We start from the raw sequence: 18,322 nt of genomic DNA on the forward strand, positions 1-18,322 counted from the left end.
CATCCACTGTACCTGGTTTGTTTGAGTTTTGCAGAAGAAAAATTCTGTATCTGGGGACTAGTGCTAAATCCAATATGTAAAACTACCTGAAAGGACACATATGAATGGAGACCTAAACTACAGCAGGCTATTATCTAAGTTGCAGCGCATCAATTAATGCCTTTGGATCCTTATGATATACACTCAGATATGATTTTAGAAGTATCTGCAATTCACACTTAAACAGACTGGAGCTTATGGCAAAAAGCCCATGAATGCTGTCCAGCAGCAACCACTGGGATCGTGGGCCAGACAAGAAAGTATAGAACACATCATTAGAGAGATGATAAAAGAGAACACATCATTAGAGAGACGATGCTACTGGGCATTAACTGAAACTGTCTTTATGACTAAAGGATATAACATAATCCGAAAACTGAAAATACCCATGTCTTGGGTAATGTCAGAGAAACACTCTAACAAGTACCTATAACAAAATGAAAATGGCTTCACAGGAATGTACTGAGGAATGCAAGAAGATACTTACCATATTTGATAGAAGAAAACCTTTTTTTTTTTTTTTTTTGAGACAGGGTCTCACTTTGTATCACCCAGTCTGAATACAGTGGGGGCAATCACAACTCACCGCAGTGTTGACCTCCCAGGCTCAAGCAATCCCACATCTCAGCCAACTGAGTAGCTAGTATTACCAGATGCATGCCACCACACCTGGATAATTTTTATTTTTTGTAGAGATGAGGGTCTCACTATGTTGCTCAGGCTGAGTCTGAACTCCTGGACTCGAGCGATTCTCCTGCCTTGGCCTCCCAAAGTGTTGAGATTACAGCCATGAGCCATCACATTGGGCCTCCTCTTTTCTTCTAGACCAACTTTGGAACCATCTGTGAAGCTACCAGATAACCTACTGCCATATCCTACTTTTCAAATGTTAGTGTCTTACAAAGACCTCTCACTGGCCACCAAAAAGTGGCTTGTTTTACAGATGATGGCAGTTCAAAGGTGATCAGCCAGCATCCTGTTTGGAAGGCTGTCACACTGTGACTGACTGATGTGAAACTGATTGAAGAACAAATCAGCTCAAAGGGCTCAGTTGTACACTGTTTTTCTTGCAATGATGGAAGAACTAAACAAACATAACCATGAAGTGTGGATGTACACTCATGAATGCGCTGTGGCCATTTGCCTGGCCATATGGTCAGGCTGATAGGCAGTGAAAAACTAGACTATTAAATGGATGTGCCAGGCATGGTGGCTCAGCCTGTAATCCCAGCACTTTGGGAGGCCGAGGCAGGTGGATCACCTGAGGTCAGGAGTTTGAGACCAGCCAGACCAACATGGTGAAAACCCGTCTCTACTAAACACAAAAAGTTAGCCAGGTGTGGTGGTGAATGCCTGTAATCTCAGCTACTTGGGAGGCTGAGGCAGGAGAATCTCTTGAACCTGGGAGGCGGAGGTTGCAGTGAGCTGAGTTTGTGTCATTGCATTCCAGCCTGGGCAACAAGAGCGAAACCCCATCTCAAAATAGATAAATAAATAAAATAAATAATAAATGGATGGATTATTAATAGGAGAATCTCTTGAACCTGGGAGGTGGAGGTTGCAGTAAGCTGAGTTTGCATCATTGCATTCCAGCCTGGGCAACAAGAGCGAAACCCCATCTCAAAATAGATAAATAAATAAAATAAATAATAAATGGATGGATTATTAATGAGGCATGGCTCTATGAGAATCATTATGGGAATTTAAGGGGTGAATTAAAGTAGGACATGTTGATGGTCATCAAAACAACTTCCTTCAGGATCAGGAGATGATTGGAACCAGCAAGTGGATGTCCCAGCATGCTTGTCTGAGGTGGCTATCTGGGTCCCCAAAATGAGTAGATATGGGAGATATGCAGCAATGCAGAGATAGGCTGGCCAGTGATGTATTCCTCTTGTACCCTCTGATGCACAAAATTCCAGAAAGAGCCATCCTGTCTGCCAGAAAGGGAGAGAGAGACTGCAGATGACTATGGCATATAGTCCCAAGAAAAAAGTCCCCCCACTCCCATGCATAGTTGGCAAGTACACTACACTGAGCTACTGCCACTATCCCCAGGAGACTATAAATGGTCATTCTTGGAAATAGACATTTACACTGGATTGAGCTTTGCATAACCAATGGTAGATACAAAAGCGCAAAATACTGTAAGATGACTGGAACAGGAGGTACTGCGCCCCCACCAAGTTACATGTCTTCAGACCAAAGAACATACGTTATAGCCCATACTATCCAAAAGCAAGCAAAGAGGTTATCATATCAAATAGACGTATCATGTCAGATATCATCCTCAGAGTAACAGTCTGATAGAGAACAGAAATGGGAAATAAAAACATTTGTTGGCTAAACAAATGTACGCTTCACAAATGTATGCTCACACTCAACCTGAGGATGGCTAAAGGAAGGTCCCCGCTCCCTAGATTCCTCCACTTTTCTGGACATGGGGAAGAAGGGGTGGAGGAGCATGATGTTGTCGCTACAGAATTCTTAGCTACATCACCTCAACTTTCCTTTCTCCTACATAATGCAGTGGTCCTGGGAGTGGCAAGACAATTGTGGATGCCCAAAGCAGAAATGATCCCTAAGCAAGAAACTCTAATTAGACTTTTCAACCATTATTCCAAAACTCCTAAAGGCCTAATGGGATGGACTGTGCCTTCACCCCATGTGGAGCTGACAGTGAATGCAGCTGCACTGCCTAGTAGTCAAGAGAGTCCTCTAGCCCGGTAGCCACGCAATTCAACCCTGAAAGAACATGAAGGCACTGAGGAAGAGGCACTTAGTAGACTACTATCACTGCAGGCAATCTGACTCAGATGTCCCTTCCAAAGGCACTGAGGAAGAGGCACTTAGTAGATTACTATCACTGCAGGCAATCTGACTCAGACGTCCCTTCCAAAGGCACTGAGGAAGAGGCACTTAGTAGACTACTATCACTGCAGGCAATCTGACTCAGACGTCCCTTCCAAAGGCACTGAGGAAGAGGCACTTAGTAGACTACTATCACTGCAGGCAATCTGACTCAGACGTCCCTTCCAAAGGCACTCAGGAAGAGGCACTTAGTAGACTACTATTACTGCAGGCAATCTGACTCAGACGTCCCTTCCAAAGGCACTGAGGAAGAGGCACTTAGTAGACTACTATCACTGCAGGCAATCTGACTCAGACGTCCCTTCCAAAGGCACTGAGGAAGAGGCACTTAGTAGACTACTATCACTGCAGGCAATCTGACTCAGACGTCCCTTCCAAAGGCACTGAGGAAGAGGCACTTAGTAGACTACTATTACTTGCAGGCAATCTGACTCAGACGTCCCTTCCAAAGGCACTGAGGAAGAGGCACTTAGTAGACTACTATCACTGCAGGCAATCTGACTCAGACGTCCCTTCCAAAGGTGGAAAAGTTCACATTTCTGGGTACCTGACTGTATTCATTTCCTGTGGCCTCTATAACAAAATACCACCAAAACTTGATGGCTTAAAACAACAAAAAATTGGCCATGCGCGGTGGCTCACACCTTTAATCCCAGCACTTTGGGAGGCCGAGGTGGGCAGATGACCTGAGGTCAGGAGTTTGAGATCAGCCTGACCAACATGGAGAAACCCCATCTCTACTAAAAATACAAAATTAGCCAGGCCTGGTGGCACATGCCTGTAATCCCAGCTACTCAGGAGGCTGAGGCAGCAGAATCCCTTGAACCCAGGAGGCAGAGGTTGCAGTGAGCCGAGATCGTGCCATTGAACTCCAGCCTGGGTAATAAGAGCAAAACTTCATTTCAAAAAACAAAACAAAACAAAACAAAAAATCACAAAAAATTTCTCATAGTTCTGGACACCAGAAGTACAAAATCAAGACTGGCAGAGACATGATCCCTCCAGAGGCTCTGAAGAAGAATCCATTCCATGCCTTTCTCTTAGCTTCTGGAAGCTGCTGGCAAGTCCTTGACATTTCCTGGCTTGAAGCTGCATCACTCCAACCTCTGCCACCTTTATATCACCTTCTCCTCTGTATAGGTGAAATCTCTATCTGCATCACTCCAACCTCTGCCACCTTTATATCACCTTCTCCTCTGTATAGGTGAAATCTCTATCTGCATCACTCCAACAAGGACGCTTCTCATTAGATTTAGGTCCCTCCCGGATAATCAAGGATGATCTACTTAAGATTCTTAACTTAATTTTATCTGCATAACTATATATGCATACACTCTTTTTCCAAATAAAGCAAGAGTTAATAGGTTCCAGGGAATAGGATGTGAACATATTATTTTAGGGGCCACCACTCCACCCACTATAGTTCATTCCATCCTAACATTCACCCCACCCCAATATCCCCAAAAGTCTCAAAAGTCTCAACCAATACAGTATCAAGTCTAAGTCCAAAAACTCATTTAAGTATCATCAGCTCACAAGTCCCAAGTGTTATCACCCAATCAGGAGTGGGTGAGACTCTGTACATAATCCATCCTGGGACAAAATTCCTCTAAATCTGTGGACCTCTCACACTAGAAAACAAGTTATCTGCTTCCAAAACACAATGGTAGAAAAGGCCTAGGATAGATATTCCAATTCAGAAAGGGAGAAGTTGGAAGAAATAAAAACATCACTGATTCCAAGCAAGTTCTAAACCCAGCAGGGGAAATTCAATTTCAAGGTCTATAACTAATCCTCAGTAATTTGCATTTCTGTCCTCTAGGCCCACGGTGGCTCCATCACCCTCTGTCTCTGGCCACCAATTCATTCTTGCTTTTTTTTAAACTATAACATGCTTTCAGCTGACCTCCATCCACTATAGCATTTCTTTTACAATGACAGGATTCATAACATTTTCAGTCTGTTCTGTAACCACACTTGAGTCTTCGGTGCTTTGTCTTTTGATAAATTCTAAAAACGGAACACTAATTTGGTGTTTGCGATGGTGTAAGTAAATGACTATTATTCATGGGACAACCAAATAGCATGGTCAGACCTGTAATGAAGGAAAGGTTACACTACATCAATAGACCTGGGCTTCTCAAGAAACAATGTTTCATGTCTCAACCAAATAGCCTTTTTTTCCCTCCCCCATACAGGCATACTTCAGGTTTCATTCCAGATCACCACAACAAGAGTATTGCAATAAAACAAGTCACACTAACTTTGTGGTGCCCCAGTGCATATAAAGGTTATGTTTACACTACACTATACTGTAGTCTATTAAGTGTGTAACAGCACTATGTCTAAAGAAATGTACATACCTTAATTTAAAAATACTTGATTGCCAAAAAAGGTGAAGGGTCATCTGAGCCCTCAGCAAGTCGTTATCTTTTTGCTGGCAGAAGGTCTTGTCTTGATGCTGATGGCTGCTGAGTGATCAGGGTGGCAGTTGCCAAAGGTGAGAGTGCCTGTGGCAATTTCTTTTTTTTCTTTTTTTTTTTTTTTGAGACGAAGTCTTGCTCTGTCACCCAGTGGCACGATCCTGGCATTCAAGCAATTCTCAAGCATCAGTCTCCCAAGTAGCTGGGATTACAGGCACCTGCCATCACACCCAACTAATTTTTGTATTTTCAGTAGAGACAGGGTTTCACCATGTTGGCCAGGCTAGTCTTGAACTCCTGACCTCAAGTTATCTGCCTACCTTGGCCTCCCAAAGTGTTGGGATTACAGGCATGAGCCACCATGCCCGGTGTGGCAATTTCTTAAAATGAGAAAACAATGAAGTTTACCATATTGGCTTTTTCTTCCAAGGAAAGTTTCTCTTTTGCATGCCATGCTGCTTACCCACAACAAAACTTTCTTCACAATTGGAGTCAATCCTTTCACAACCTGCCACTGCTTTATCAACTAACTTTATGTAAGATTCTAAATCCTTTGCTGTTATTCCAGCAATGTTCGTGGCATCTTCTCAAAGAGTAGATTCTATCTTAAGAAACCAGTTTATTTGCTCATCCATAAGAAGCAAATCCTCATTTGTTCATGTTTTATCATGGACCTGATAAAATTCAGTCCTATCTTCACGCCCCACTGCTAATTCTAGTTCTCTTGCTATTTCTACCACATTGGCAGTTACTTCCTCCACTGGAGTCTTGAACTCCTCAAACTCATCCATGAAGATTGGAATCAACTTCTTACAAACTCCTATTAATGTTGATATTCTGACCTCCTTCCATGAAGCCTGAATGTTTTTCAAGACATCTAGAATGGTGAACCTTTCCCAGAAGGATTTCAATTAACTTTCCCCAGATCTATCAGCAGAGGAATTACTATCTATGGCAGTAATTACTATCTATTACAAAATGTATTTCTTAAACTAAATAATAAGACTTGAAAGTTGAAATAATGGGCTACAGAATGGACATTGATAATGAGCTGCAGAACTGACACTGGGTCAGCAGGCATAAAAACAACATTCATCTCCTTGTATATCTCCATCAGAGCTTTTGCACAACTGGCGCATTGTCAATGAGCAGTAATATTTAAAAAGGAATCTTTTTTTCCGAGCAGGTCTCCACAGTGGGCCTAAAATATTCAGTAAAACATACTGTAAGCAGATGTGCTTGTCATCTAAGCTTTGTTGCTTTACTGATAGAGAACAGGCAGTGTAGAGTTACCATAATTCTTAAGAGCCCTAGGATTTTTGAAATGGTAAAGGAGCAACGGCTTCAACTTAAAGTCACTAACTGCATAGCCACTACTGACAGAGTCAATCTGCCCTGGGAAGCTTTAAAGCCAGGCACTGACTTCTCCTTTCTAAGAAAGTCCTAGGTTCATCTACAAGGAAAATCTGTGGTTTTGTGTAGTCATCTTCACCAATTATTTAGCTAGATCTCTGAATAACTTGCTGCAGCTTCTGTGTCAGCACTTGTGGTTTCACATTGCACTTTTATGCTATAGAGATGGTGTCTTTCCTTAAACCTCACACACCAACCTTTCCTAGCTTCCAACTGTTCTTCTGCGGCTTCCTCACCTCTCTCACCCTTCACAGAATTGGGAGAATTAAGGCCTTGCTCTGGATTAGGCTTTGGCTTAAGGGAATGTTGCAGCTGGGTTGATCTTCTATCAAGACCACTCGAACTTTTTCCATATCAGCAATGAGTCTGTTTTGCTTGCTTATCATCAAATACAAGGGATCCCTAATAAGATTATCAAAGACTTCTCATCAGAAACACTGAAGGCCAGAAGGCGATTGGTTGATACATTCAAAGTGCTGAAGGAAAAAAAGTAAAGCAAAAATCCAGCAAAACTATCTTTCAAAAATGAGGCAGGTATTAAGACAGTCCTAGGTAAACAGAAACTGAGGGAGTTCATTAGCACTGGACCTGTCATACAAGAAAAGCTATAGTGAGTCCCTTCAGGTTTAAATATAAACCTGCGACTTTAGACAGTCACTTAAAGCCAGATGAAGAATTAAAGATCTGGTAAAGCTAAATACATAAAAATTATAAAAGCTAGTATTACTGTAAGTTTGTGTTATAATACCACTGTTTGTTTTCTACATGATTAAAGAGACTCATGCATTAAAAAATTAGTAGTCTCATTTTTGGACACACAATGCATAAAGATGCAATTTAAAGACACCACCAGTTGAAAGGAGTGAGTACAGAATTGTAAAGAAGTAGAGTTTTTGAAGGTTAGTAAAGTTCAGGTGGTATAAATTCAAATTAGAGTACTATAACTTCAGGATATTAAATATAATCTATACAAAGAAAGTAGCTATAGAATATACACAACAGGAAATGAGAATTAAAATGTTTCACTCAAAAATCAATTAAACACAAAAGAAGGCATTTATGTAGAAAAGGAGGGACAAAAAGCAATGAGGCATATAAAAAATAAATAGCAAAAGGACAGAAGTAAGTCCTTATCAGGACTCACTTTAAATGTAAATGGATTAAACTCTCCAATCAAAAGAAAGAGACTGGGAAAGTCGATTAAACAAACAAACAAAAAGCATGATCCAACTCCATGCTGTCTCCAAAAGCCACAAACAGGGTAAAAGTGAAAGAGGAAAAAAAAAATTTCCATGAAAATACAGCAGTTCCCCTTATCAGTGGAGGATATGTTTCAAGATCCCAGCAGACGCCTAAAACCATGGCTAGTACCAAATTCTATAAAGTCATTCCTTGATATCCATGCAAGATTGGTTTCAAAATCCCCCAGCAGATAATAAAATCCACAGAAGCTCAAGTCCCTAATATCAAATAGCATATATGCACATCTTCCCATATTATTTTTGAGTATTTTAAATCCACATTGGTTGAATCCATGAATGTAGAATATGGAGCGCCAACTGCATATACCATGTTTTTTTCCTATACATACTACGTATGATAAAGTTTAATTTGTAAATTAGGCACATCCTTTATAAATGGATATTAAAGTAGATTAGCCGCTACTATTAAAAGTAAATTAACAACAAAATAAAATAGAAAAATTATAACAATATATTGTGATAAAAGTTATTGTGATGTATGTGGTCTCTCTCTCAAAATATCTTATTTTACTATACTCATCTATATTTAGGCTGTGGTTGATTCGGGATAACTCAAACTATGAAAAGCAAAACTGCAGCTAAAGGGGGTACTACCATAGTAACCAAAAGAGAAAACGGGTAGCTATATTAATATCAGACAAAACAGACTTTAAATGAAAAGGCCAGAAAAGACCAAAAAAAATTATTAATAAAAGAGTTAATAGAGCAAAATATAACAATTATAAACACTTACATACCTAATAACAAGACCATCAAAATATATGAGGCAAAAACTGAAAGAACTGTAGAAAGCAATGACCATTTTACATTAATAGTTGGAGATTTCAACACCCTACACTGTCAGTAATGAATACAACAACCAGACAGAAATAAGTAAAGCAATAGAAGACTTCAACAACTCAATGAAGCAATTAAATCTAAGAGATATACACAAAATGTTCTATTAAATATACACAAAATACTCTACCTAACAACAGAATCTACAGTATTTTCAAGTGCACAGGGGACATTCTCCAGGATAGACCATATGTTGGATTACAAATTAAGTCTCAATAAACTTTAAAAGACAAATACAAAGTATCTTCTCCAACTACAACATGAAGTTAGAATAATATAAAGAAAACAAGAAAACTCCCAAATTTGTAGAAATTAAACAACAGACACAATCAATGACAAAGGAAATTAGAAATACTTTTGAGACGAGTGAAAACACAAACACGACAGACTAAAATTTATGGGATGCCGCAAAAGCAGTGCTAAGTGAGAAATTTAAAGCCATAAATGCTTAAACTAAATAAGAGAGATCACAAATCAACAATCTAACTTTATAACTTAAGGAACTAGGAAAAAAAATAAACTAAACCCAAAGCAAGCAGAAGGGGAAAAAAAATGAAGATTAAAGCAAAGACAGATAAAATAGAGAAAAGTCAACAAAGTCTAAAGTTGGTTCTTTGAAAAGATTAACGACACTGATAAACCTTTAGCTTAATTGACTAAGAATGTATAAGGAATGAGGAAAATAGAAAACCACCATTAAATACAACAGTAATAAATTATTATGGGCAAAATCCACTGATGTGGATGTTAAAATTAGTACAAAGAAGTTTAAGAAAAAATACGTTATTTATATAGTCTCAGAGTATTTCCTCTAAGATACTACTTAGTTTTGAATGGAAAAATCGCAACTTTAAAGTGAAGAAACACAGTAGACACCACTGTAGTCAAGCAATCAAAGTTAACATCACCAGTAAAAAGGTATCAACATCATTTCTTCCCTGATATGTTGCTCTGAGAAGGGCAGGCACATCAGGAACCAATTCCCAGGTCTTGTCACACCCCACATCTTCATAGTGTTAATCATTTTGCTATAAATGAGCATATTTTCTTTAAAGAAATGATAAACAGATTTGTTGGGAGAAAGCAGCAAGGTACTACATCAATCAGAATAGTCTATCATTTGTGAAATACACCAAAATTCTGTACGGTTACTCAGAAAAGTTAAGTAGTGAGATAAGACAGTGTCTAATAGGATATTCCCCAGTCTGATGAACAGAAATTAAATAGTGGGATACAAGTGTGGCTAGTATATAAAAGAAAAAAACAGAAAGGAACAGATATTTACTGATGCTTGATACACAGTAGGTAGTAATAATACACAGTAGATATTAAATAATTATAGCAAAAATTTATAACAATAGCATATTTTAATTTCATTTGATTTGTAATTTAATTTGTTAAGTTTATTTAATAGTGATGGCATGTACTATTACATGTATCTATTCATTTAACCCTGAAAATAACCATATGAGGCAAGTACTACTATTAGCCCCACTCTATAGATAAGAAAATAAAGGCATGAAAAGTTGGATCACTTACTAAGCAGCAAAACTTACCCGACATTATACTACCTCCCAGAAAATATCGCTTAATTAATAATAAGTGCCCGCTAGGATGCTAAATACCTTACATATCCTAATCCTCAAAATATTCCTGTCCAGAGGTTTTATTATATCAATTTAAATGAAAAAAACTAAGGCTCTGATTGGCTGCCCAACACACTGCAAGATATTTAGCACATTTGGCTTCTACCTGGTAACTGTCAGAAGGATCCCTCCTCCTCAGTTACTGTGATAAGTAAATACATGCCCCCCATGAACATTTCCAAATGCCCCTAAGACAGCAGTACTTCCCCAAAGTACTGCTTTAAAAAGTACTGGTTGTTAAAGACTATTAGGTGAGATGTGAACCTAGGTGTGTATGACTCCAAAGTCAATGTTCTTTCCAATAGGGGTACTGACTTGTAAAGGAGCTGACATCAAAACAAATATAGAAAGATGGGGAAACAAAGTTTCACAAAGTGTGTGAGGCAATACACTCCAGATAAGGAAACTATAGTTGCAAATAACTGGAAGTTAAAGTAGTCCATAAAGTATAACAGTAATTTATGTCATTTGTTGAATTAAGTAAGACATAAAGCAATTTGTAAAGTATATCTCCTGAGGGAACTGGGATTTTGTTCAGAACTCTGAGTGAGAACTGACATCATTAACATGTTATTTATTTAAAAATGTCTAAGCTGAATAAAGGTATGGGGGTAGAAACTAAGTCTTCCTAAAATAATTTAATTTCACCATTCTAGTATTTTCAAATCTATTTAGTATGTTTTTCCATTCAGTGTTATATAAGCTTTAGAATTTATTAGTAAAAATCATCTACACTACTCTAGTCAATCTAAATAAGAAATTCAGGACGATAGGGGAAAACATTAAAAAGTAATCCTAGTATAATTATGATATAGACCACAAAACATTCTCCCAAACACGCAAACATAAACATTTCTATTTCCTTAAGAGAATCGCTTTAGTATGTAATACACAGATATTATAAATGTCTGAAAACTTGTAAAATTACAAATATTAATATACAAAAATTACTGTAGCAGTAGTCTACAACCATATTTTGGTTGTTCAATGGAACTTGCATACATTAGCATGTAAATTCATGAGCTCACAAACACATGCACACTGCAAACAAAAATTTAATAATCAACTTTAATAATCAGTTACCTTTGCAATAATGACTTCTTTCTTCAGAATCTTCATAGCATAGTATTTTCCACTTGCCTTCTCTCGAACCAAAATAACTTTCCCAAAAGTGCCTTTACCTAGTAGTTTCAAATAGTCAAAATCATTCATTGTCTGAAAAATACAAATTAAAAAAATTTAATATGAAGTATTTGATGCAATTTATTTGTTAGCATATAAGCATGTGTTTGCAATATCCACTCAAAAACAAATTTTACCAATTTATAAGTACATTTAAATGAAAAAGAATCAGACTGGCATTGGCTGTCTCATTAGCAACCACGGATGCTGAAAATAATTTAAGCAGTTCTCAGATGCTGGAGAAAATGATTTTGAAACTAGAATTCCTCAGCCAAATTATCAGTTATGTAAAAGGGCAAAGGAGGAAAAAAATTATTTTCACTCATTTTTAAGGACTCAAGTTTTCAAGGATTTAGTAGTGCTGCTACCCCCAGAAAATGTGATAATCAAAAATGTTCCACACAAACATTTCCAAATATGCCTTAAAAAGCAATGCTTTGGAAGGAGCTATCTGAGAGTTTACTCTAGCAAAATAAAGATAAAATCCAAGACAGAGAGAAATATAGGATATATTTATAAGAAATGTTGAGAACCTCGTATATTTCAGTTAAAATAAATCAAAGAAAGCAGTTGTTATTCCTGAGAGAGTACCTGATGCAATTCAGAACAGCAAGGCAGGGAGCTCTAAGAATAATATCTTTAATTAATCTGCCTGTTTTCAGTTTCACTTCTCCTTAAGTCAGGTAATTCTGAGGATTTTGCCAATCACATGTGCACTTGTTCTCTACAGTGTCCTCTGTGTACTCTTTTCCTGCTCTGCTCTATCAACATTCTTCCAGAAACTTACAAACTTTTGAAAGCACTGGTGCCCTAATGCCCCTCCCAGACCCAGCTTTTCATTTTTGTGGACTTGCCTCCTTTTGAAATTCCTTTACTTTCATATTAATAGGTTTTTGAACAGAAGAAAAGTTGATTGTATATGATCAGTTTACTTAAATTTAAATTCAGTTTAGAGGTTTATAAATATAAAAATAAGTATTTGGGTTTTATCTTGAAATTACAAGTCATTGAAAATTTTAGTGCCTTTTATAACTTTTTTTTTCTGTTTATCATTTATCTAAAGTAAATGTGAGAAATGTTTCAAATCAATGGCTTCAGCTTCTACCCTAACTTAAAAAAAAGCAAGTTAACCAAAAAGAATTAGAAGAAAATGATAAACATCAGAGCAGAAATCCATTAAATTTTTAAAAGAAAAACAGTAGAGAAAAAAAAATCAGTGAAACCAAAAGCTAGTTCTAAAACACCAATAAGAATTGAGAGGCCTCTGGCCAGGTTGGTCAGAAAAATAAAGAGAGAAGACACAAATTACCAATACCAGGAATGACAGAGGTAGCATCACCACAGATTTTACAGACATTAAAAGAAACATAAGAGAATATAAATGGCATTTTGACAATAAAATTGACACCTCTGATGAAATGAACAAATTGCTAGAAAGTCTCAACCTATGAAAGCTCACCTAAGAAGAAACAGATAATTTGATAACCCCATATTTATTAAGAAAAACTGAGTTTGTGGTTAAACACCTTTCATCAGAGAAAACTCCAGGCCCAGATGGTTTCACTGGTGAATTCTACAGATATTTAAAGAATAAATAACACCAATTTTATACAAACTCTTCCTGAAAATTAAAATGAGGAATACTTCTCATTCATTCTGAAACAAGCATCATCCTGATACTGAGATAGGAGTGTGGCAGGTCTGGCTTCATAAGATGCAGGTCACAAAGACCCTGCTGGAAAAACAGGATATGGTAAAGAAGCCAGTCGAAACCCATCAAAACCAAGATGGCTATGAAAGTGCCTTCTGGTTGTCCCCAATGCTCATTATACATTAATTATAATATATTATCTTGCCAAAGGAACCTCCCATCAGTGCCATGACAGTTTACAAATGCCATGGCATCTTGGGAAGTTACCCTGTATGGTCTGAAAAGGAGGGAAACTGTCAGCTCTGGGAATTCCCTGCCCCTTCACCAGAAAATCTACCCCTTGTTTAGCACATAATTAAAAAATAACCGCAAAAATAGCCAACCAGTCAACCAGTAGCCTTCAGGGCTGCTCTGCCTATGGAGTAGTCACCTTTTATTCTTTTACTTTCTTAATAAATTTGCTTTTACTTTATTCTGTTGCTTGCTCTTGAATTCCTTCTTGTGTGAAGCCAAGAACCCAGGTGGTTTCCCAGGCTGAAAGCCAATTTTTTTAACAATACTAAAATTAGAGGAAAACAATGCAAGAAAACCACATCCCAATATCTCTCATGTATCTTATATACAAATTCTTAAAATTTTAGAAATTAATGCCTACATTTACTTTCAACATTTTTTGCTGTTCATAATTTTGATAATTTTCCCCAAATGTCAAATTACAGTGTCTTACATTCAATAATATCTCTAGTTCAAAGGAAAACATAAAGTAGCAAAGAGCAGGGAAAATAACAAGATATATTAATTCAACTAAAAATCAAACATGTAGTTCTAAATATCAAATCCAGTAAATCAGCTAGTGTCATTTGAACAAATAATAGGTAATAGTAGATAGATTTAATTGCATTAATAGAACGGAAAAAATCAGGGAATACTACATAACAAGCTATTTATGCTAGGTAGTCTGCAAAGATGGCTGCCACAAATTCCAATTTCTCCCTGTATGCACATTCCACTCTTCCACAAAGGGGTGGAGTCAACTTTCTCTCTCCCTGGGCTATCCCTGTATCTTGCTTTGAACACATAATATGATCAAACTGATACTATGCCAGTAACAGACAAAGCCGTTAAGCCTGGCAGTTTATGCGTTCTCTCTCTTGGAAAGCTCTAGAAAGTCAGCTCCAATGCTGTTAGTTAGTCCACGTTATCCTGGAGAGAGAGGCCATATGGAAGGACCTTGGAAGAAAAATTACCACTCCAAGAGAGAGGCCAAGTGGAGGAGAACCAAGACACCACAACCAACAGTCAGCATCAAGGCCCCTGACACATAAGGAAGGTATTGTTGGATTTTCCAGCCCACCCATGTATCAGCTGTAGGCAGCTGCTTGAGAGCCATGCATGCAACAATAGAATGGCTCAAACTACAAAATCATGAGATATTTACATGGCTATTGTTTTAAGACATTAAATTTGAGGTAGTTTGTTCCACAGTGTGAGGGTTAATACCGAGTGTCAATTTGATTGTATTGAAAGATGCAAAATATTGATCCTGGGTATATCTGTGAGGGTGCTGCCAAAGGAGATTAACATTTCAGTCAGTGGGCTGGGAAAGGCAGACCCACCTTAACCTGGGTGGGCACCATCTAATCAGCTGTCAGTGTGCCTAGAATATAAAGCAGGCATAAAAATGTGAAAACGCTAGACTGGCTTAGCCTCCCAGCCTACGTCTTTCTGCTATGCTGGATGCTTCCTGCTCTCGACTCCAAGTTCTTCAGCACTGGGACTCAAACTGGCTTCCTTGCTCCTCAGCTTGCAGATGGCCTACTGTGGAACCTTGTGACTGTGTGAGTTTAATACTCCGTAATAAACTCCATATATATATATATATATACACACACACAATTAGTTCTGTCCCTCTAGAGAACCCTGACTAATACATATGGCAAGTAACTCAGAAACATTATTTTCGTAACCAGGCCAGAGTGTCAATTTATTGTTCAAAGTTTCACTTGGACACTATGTTCCTCATTTTTTATTTAAAAGCACTAGAAAATAATACTTGCTGTGCCCTATTACTAAATAGCATAGAAAATGAAACTGAATTATTGGGGGGTAAAAATTAGAAAACAATTTGTAAAATCCTTTATGACATTTTCAGATGAAAGGCAGTATTTAATTATAAAATATTACTATATTTTGTAAGAACTGCAATTCTTGACTAGGTGTGGTGGCTCAATTTGAAAGGTCAAGGCATGGGAATCACTTGAGGGCATGAGTTTGAGACCAGCCTGGGCGTAGACACGGCAAAACCCTGTCTCTACGAAAAAATACAAAAATTAGCCAAGTGCGGTGGCAGGTGCCTGTAGTTCCAGCTACCTGGGAGGCTGAGTTGGGAGGATCACCTGAGCCTGTGAAGTCAAGCCTGCAGTAAGTCATGATTGTGCCTCTGCACTCCAGCCTACGTGATGGGAGTGAGACCTTGTCTCAAATAAAAATAAATAAATAGTAGTAAAATAGCAATTCTTAGGGCAATGAGGTTAAAAAAAAAACAGCATGACAGCCTTCACTCTAAACTTCACAGCTTGTCAGTTTGACTCTCAATCTTTTTTTAGAAAAAGGGAATTAAGGGAACTTACATAGAAATTATTATTAGTTTAAAAGCACTGTATGTGATAAAATCAGAAACAGATTTCACATCTATTTTGACAAAACCTGAGGAAATTAAAAAGGTAAGGTATCTTTGCTATCAAATGCTCATGTTCACAATGGTACACACAATAATTGTGTAGTCTTTACAAATGAAATGTAAGCTATTACAAAATGTTTTGTTCTTCTGAATGATGTTATGGAAAAAGATACAGTAAATCTTTAATGAAAAAAACAGGAGTATGAATACTCTCCAGAAAAAAAATCCTCCTCCAAAGCCTGATCTTAAGAATTTATTGGGGAAATATTTTACAGTTATACTCTTCCCTTTACATGTTTACGTGGCTGTTTTAGGTTAAGAGAGACAGGGGCATACATAACAAGTGCTTAATAAATGTGTTCAAATCAGGCACGCCAGAATATAAGACATTGTCTAGACCACAAATTAGATTAAAAATAAACATATAATCAATGAGGAACATAAAGAACTTTTAAGAATACCACAGTATTAGCATATTTGGTCAAAAAAGATAAATTCCAGATACATTTACAATGTAACAGCAAAACCAAGTAAGTAAAAAGAGAACAGCTCTGATGAAGTTCACTCCTCTGCCTCCATCTCTGCCCACTTCTTCGGGTGCTCTTTCTCATGAGAAGAGGTAGAGCTAATGTTATTAGTCAACTTCTACATAGGGTATATCACTTCTCCCTTTTAAATAAGCAGATTCATGCAGTGTGAAATCATGAGATTTCAGCAGGTCTGGCCATTGTCTTTTTTTCCTTCTCTTTTTCTCTGGATACTAGCCACTGGTATGAGTTACTGCAGCCAGGAATTAGGTGATACAATCCCAAGAACTGGAGTCAAACTTAATGGGAAAGCAGGAGGCACTGCTTATACTTTAAATGTAAATCATGAGCTTATAGCCAGTTGATCCCAGAGACGCCTATGTTAAGCCAGTTAAAAATTAAGGAGAACTTTGACTCTCACTTGGCTTTTTATCCTTTTATGCTACGCCCCTTCACATACTTGACAAGGCAAACGAAAATGGTAGCTTGGCTGACCAATTAGGCACTTCTGGGTTCTCTAATCAAATTCCTTTGAAACACTATCTTTTAATTAAAACATAGAACCACATTTTCTTTTAATTCAAACACAGAAGAGCACTTAAATCTGTCTGTGAGGCCCTTGCCTCTTTATCTACTACCCAACATCCTTCCTTTCCAAGTGAGTTTTTAACTGGCAGAGCAGACACTGTGGCGACAATCTACCACTAAGGGAGGTAATGAACCCTATTTCATGCAAGAAATAGCAGTCTGACGACTCTCACCATAGCCACCATTATCAGTACCTATTTTTTAAATCCTATGCCATTTGACAAAAATTAAAGAAGGAAATATATTCTATAAATTATTAGAACAATATTCTTATTTCAGAATGTGTGGTTATAGTATTAAAAATAATCCAAACTTCTGCAATTCTTTGCATGATAATTGATATACATAAGGGTATAGTTCTAGAATCATTTATCTTATGAAAATGACAGTAATATTTTACCACTTGAGGCTAAGTCATTAGGACTGTTATGGAGTTAGTAGTGGTACAAATGTTCTATTTCTGTACTAACTTCTGAAGTAATTTAGAACTATTTTAAATTATTTCAAAAAAGATAACAGAACTTCAAACATATAAGATCTTTTCATTGTATACTGTAACACGTCAACACACAGCTTCTTTCTTTTTCTTGGTTCATATATCTTGAGCCTCTCTAATCTCTATAATTGTTATGCTTATAATGAAGTTATACTAGAAACAAAATTATGCAGATATTCTCTTATGATTATACTCTGTTTCTCAAAATATTACGAAAAACTGTCCTTATATGACATTTCGATATTAGTTAATTTTAATTTATAATAAAGCTTGTAAACTCTTGGAAAAATCATTAGAACTTTAGTATTACAACATAGTGCTAGAAAGTGAGGACTTTAGATCTTACTGCCTAGGTTTAAGTACTGGTTCCCACCCTGTGTGTAATTATGGGGAAAATTTCTTAATCCTTCCATCCTTTATTTCCCTTAACTATAAAATGGGAAGAATCATAATGGTACTCAACTTATAGTTGAAGTTCAAAATGAAAAAAAAATTGTTTAAAGTATTTATGTAATATGTGCTCAATAACTACTAGCTATTAAAGTTAGCTACTATTCTTTCTCCACATAAAGATTAACCATAAACATCACTCTAAAACAGATTCTCGTAGAATTTTTTACTCCAACTGAGTCTCCAAAAATAAAAACTCGTAGAAGTATTTTGAATTTGAGGTTCAATTACTTAATCATATCTGATTTATACTATTC

The 18,322-nt window shown here is 37.2% G+C and overlaps 1 protein-coding gene across 4 annotated transcripts in view; it reads right to left on the minus strand.

Annotated features, from left to right (window-relative positions):
- AKT3 (AKT serine/threonine kinase 3) overlaps positions 1-18,322 on the minus strand; it is a 375,054-nt gene that overhangs the window by 144,175 nt on the left and 212,557 nt on the right. For all 4 annotated transcript variants that reach the window (XM_030935744.1, XM_030935741.1, XM_030935745.1 and 1 more), the window contains one exon: positions 11,575-11,706. In XM_030935744.1, coding sequence (XP_030791604.1) covers positions 11,575-11,706 — 132 coding nt within the window. The remainder of the gene's footprint in view (positions 1-11,574; positions 11,707-18,322) is intronic.

Source organism: Rhinopithecus roxellana, chromosome 8 (assembly GCF_007565055.1).
Source record: "Rhinopithecus roxellana isolate Shanxi Qingling chromosome 8, ASM756505v1, whole genome shotgun sequence".
In the NCBI taxonomy this organism is placed as follows: Eukaryota; Metazoa; Chordata; class Mammalia; order Primates; family Cercopithecidae; genus Rhinopithecus; species Rhinopithecus roxellana.